Here is a 3,762-nt window from a genome sequence, read left to right on the forward strand (position 1 = left end):
TAGAGGTTAAAAAAATCAAAAATTTAAAAATCAAAAAAAATCAAAAAAAATTCATAAAATTTAACACCAACCGGTACTAAAGGTGGACCTCCAGGCAGCGGCCATGTGAACGGCCTTTAGTTCCGGTTTGTGTAAGAACAGGGACTAAAAGGGGAGACTTTAATAACGACCCTTTAGTCCCGGTTTCAGAACCGGGACTAAAGGCCCTTATGAACCGGGACAATAGGCCCTTTTTCTACTAGAGAAGAAAACCACAAACTTAAATTCTTGTGTTTTTCTCCTTGCAAACACATGTACACGCACAAATCACCACTTACACTCTTAACCCTGTTTGGTTCATAAGTCTTAGGACTTTTTTTAGTCTCAACTTATAAGTCTCAAGTCCCTAAAAAGTCCCTACCTGTTTGGTTTCTGGGACTTAAAAGTCCCTATAAGACCATATTACAACTATAAGTCCCTATAAGTCCCTCCTTGAGAGTCTTATTTCATAAGTCCCAAATGCCTACTTTAAGTCCCTATAAGTCCCTTCTGTTTGGTTTAGATGGGACTTATAGGGACTTTTTTAAGTCCCTAAGCCAATAAGTCCCTGCAAACAAACACCCTCTTACACACCGATATGTATCCGTAATTCTTATTACATTAGACAACAATAAATTGGGATAAATAAATGACACAACATATACAGTACACCAAAAACCAATGATAACTCTCCAACAACATTACCAGTATTTTCAGGATCCTCCTTCCCACTTGCATGCAACATTCATGCATGCAGATGCACTTTTTCATGTCTTGGTGATGTTGAATTTACCTCCCATAACCCCACAAATCCATCTCCCCACCTCGTTGCCCGGAGTTCATGGCGCTCATCTGCTGTACTGCAGCGGCGCCCCCGCCGTTGCTGAACCCGTCCATCGGCTGCCACTGCTGATCGGCTGCACCGTTTGTTTGATCTCTTCCTTCGGCCAGCCCATCCGCCGCGACGCCGTCGCTGCTGCCGACGTCCAGGCCAGGGTGCTCGACCGGCAGGCCGGAGAAATCATACCCGCCGCCAGCTGCGTCGGCCGCCGGCCGGTGGTTGGTGAGGAGGTCCTGGACCTGCACGTGGTGCGAGTAGGCCGCCTCCGGTGGTTGCATCTGGGAGTAGTAGAAGGAAGAGGCGTGCTGGGGGTGGTACTGCGGGTGCATCCCGTGCATGTAGTGAGATGCCATGGCGGCCCTGTCAGCGTGGTCGTGGCCACCCAGCGGTGACGACACGGCCATGTGGCCGGCGCCGGCGTCCGCGCTCTGGCTTGAGCTCCCTTCGCCGCCTCCGGCGATCTTGAAGAAACACTTCTTCTTGAACACGCGGCACACCACCCATCCATCCTCCTGCATGCGCCACCAACACGAAACACCATCAACCCCAGCCCTATATAGCCTCTAGGTAGCGCGAACTTCATGCATGCATAAACGGTTCAACACGGGATTTCAGGACGGGTCGTTGAGGGCTTACGCTGGTGCCGCCCTGGGCTTCGTCGATTTCCTCGAGGCGGTACTCGTGCATGATCCAGTCGGACTTCTGGCCGTGGGGGGCGCGACCGCGGTAGAAGACGAGCGTCTTGCGCATCCCGATCTTGCGGTAGCTGGTGCGGATGCACTTGTCCCTCCCCGTCGCCTTCCAGAACCCGGCCGTCGTCGCGCGGTTCGTCCGCGACCCCGTCGGGTACTTGCGGTCCTTGTGGCTGAAGAAGTACCATTCGTTCTGCGGCGCAGACCCGATCCGGCATCTCTCTGCATCATAAGAAATCACCATGTCATGTCAGCAATAGGCAATAGCACAGCACATCACACTCGTTGGATAATTCAGCTCAGACATGCTAAATTAGCTAACACTTACCTTGGAGGTCCCATGGCTCGATCTTGTTGAGGTCGACCTCCCTGATGACCTCGAGGTCGAACTTCTCGAAGCCGATCTTCTTCTTGAGGTAGTAGAGCAGCAGCTCCTCGTCGGTAGGGTGGAACCGGAACCCCGGCGGGACGCCGTTGCTGGACGAGAAGTCAGCCATCGAGACGATCGAAGCACGCAAACTTTGCAAAGTAGCTAGCTAGCTAGAGCTTTCTTTGACGCGGGAGAGGCCTGTAGCATGTATATATACGCGTGGCCTCCATGGCCAGGGCAGGTGCACCAAGTACCTAGCTAGCTAGCTGCGGGCAGGAGGGTGAGAGTTGACACGCCGGCCGCCACGGCACCGGACGGGGGCAAAAGTTGGTCACGTAGGATGCAAGGGAAGGCCATGATCGTCGAGGCCTGCGCGCGCGGAGCTAGACAGTCAGCTGCATTATTCTACGCCGTTAACGATCCCGAGGCTGGGAGCAGCCTTTGTTTACGGATCGCTTGATTGCTTCCAAAGCAAGTCCTAGCTTGGGGAGAGCTGCTATCCACTGATAAAAAATATAATCTTAGATCCACTGTATACGTGTACATGCAATCTCTTTGGAATTTTTGGAAAACTCAGAGGGAGGGGAGAGACGCATGCAATTGGGTTTCACTTTGGGTTCAGTGAGATTTCAACGGAGTTCACTTGATTTTAACAATCTTATTTAGTGGATACTGAAATATTTATCTTTCGGCTGTCAACATGTACTTCAACATTTCAGTAATACACAAGAATTCAAACAAAATTCTAAATGTTTTACCAAATTTTTGATTGAATTTCAAGTGAACATTTCGTTTCAGTTGTGGATGATATATTTCTGAGAAAAATCGAAACAATGCGTGGGGGAATCACCAAAACCAAAAGATTGAGAGAAAAGAAACAAGAAAGAAAACCTCACACAAACGCAACAAAGCTTTGATGAACCTCGGCAAGCTTCAAGGATGGTTTTACAGATAAAGCGGGAGTGTGTCATCTGCAAAGGATTCACTAGAATTCAAACAAATTTAAAAGAAATCCAATATTTTGGTTGCATTTCAAGTGTACAGTTCGGTCCTTCATTTGACTGAAATGCAAACCGAAATCACTGAAATTCACCGAATTTCAGTGATTTCAGTTGTGGTTGCATTACTTAGTGGACACGGAGCCAACAAGTGCAGTTTTTCCAGCGTAAGGTTGTGGTTGCATTACCCACGAAAGGTGCGATATATCATTAGACACATCACAAGGGAGAGAACAGTGAGAGGTGACACGAGATGGTGGAAGATCTAGGCGGATGTAGTTGTGGGACAACATGTAGTTGCGGCCGGCTTAGCTCCTGTATGGCTTTGGGTAGCAACTGAGTGAAATATCAGCGCTTTGGCACCAACGACGACGGCGCTCACAGTGCCACTCTTCTCGTGAAGACGTTGTCGCCTGTTTGCTTCCTTTGTCAGAGTTCCAGGTGAAAGCCTTGATCCATTTAGTCGGATGTGGCAATGGCGATGTATTGCACCGTTTTCCTTCTTAGGGTGTTGCCCGGAAGCTCAGGTGTCATTGGTCATGGCCTGTGTAGTCTTTAGATCCTTTTGTATTCTTGCTCGGTGGTGTAGTCACGTTCCGGCCGATGTATGTTGTCCATTTTCTCTCAATTCTGCTTTGTTTGAGGCCTTCCTCATCACCTTATATCGTTCGGCTTGTGCTTGCGATATGTTAGAAGGAAGAGAGGATTTGGTGGAATAGTTGTTGTATTGCTTGAGCCTCGTGGGCATATATATAGGAGTACAATGACCAACTTGGAGTACAAGACAAGGCAGGAATAAATTCTAGTCTATCCTATACTTCCTATAATCAATATACTCAACCA

At 48.8% G+C, this 3,762-nt stretch overlaps 1 protein-coding gene across 1 annotated transcript; it reads right to left on the reverse strand.

Annotated features, from left to right (window-relative positions):
* Positions 1-513: 513 nt before the first annotated feature.
* Positions 514-2,063, reverse strand: LOC119367868 (protein BEARSKIN1-like). The gene is made up of 3 exons (XM_037633257.1): positions 1,880-2,063; positions 1,496-1,773; positions 514-1,371 (listed from the first exon to the last, which is right to left on the reverse strand). Exons 1-3 carry the CDS (start codon positions 2,046-2,048, stop codon positions 808-810), a joined length of 1,011 nt encoding a protein of 336 aa, XP_037489154.1. The 5' UTR covers positions 2,049-2,063; the 3' UTR covers positions 514-807.
* Between the last annotated feature and the right edge of the window lie 1,699 nt (positions 2,064-3,762).

The sequence above is a fragment of the Triticum dicoccoides genome, chromosome 2B, assembly GCF_002162155.2.
Source record: "Triticum dicoccoides isolate Atlit2015 ecotype Zavitan chromosome 2B, WEW_v2.0, whole genome shotgun sequence".
Taxonomy (NCBI): Eukaryota; Viridiplantae; Streptophyta; class Magnoliopsida; order Poales; family Poaceae; genus Triticum; species Triticum dicoccoides.

Coding starts and splice junctions, on each gene's coding strand:
- LOC119367868 (XM_037633257.1), bottom strand. CDS start 2,048: ATGGCTGACTTCTCGTCCAGCAACGGCGTCCCGCCGGGGTTCCGGTTC. Junction 1,774..1,879: donor CGAGCCATGGGACCTCCAAG/GTAAGTGTTAGC, acceptor CTTATGATGCAG/AGAGATGCCGGATCGGGTCT. Junction 1,372..1,495: donor AAGCCCAGGGCGGCACCAGC/GTAAGCCCTCAA, acceptor TGGCGCATGCAG/GAGGATGGATGGGTGGTGTG.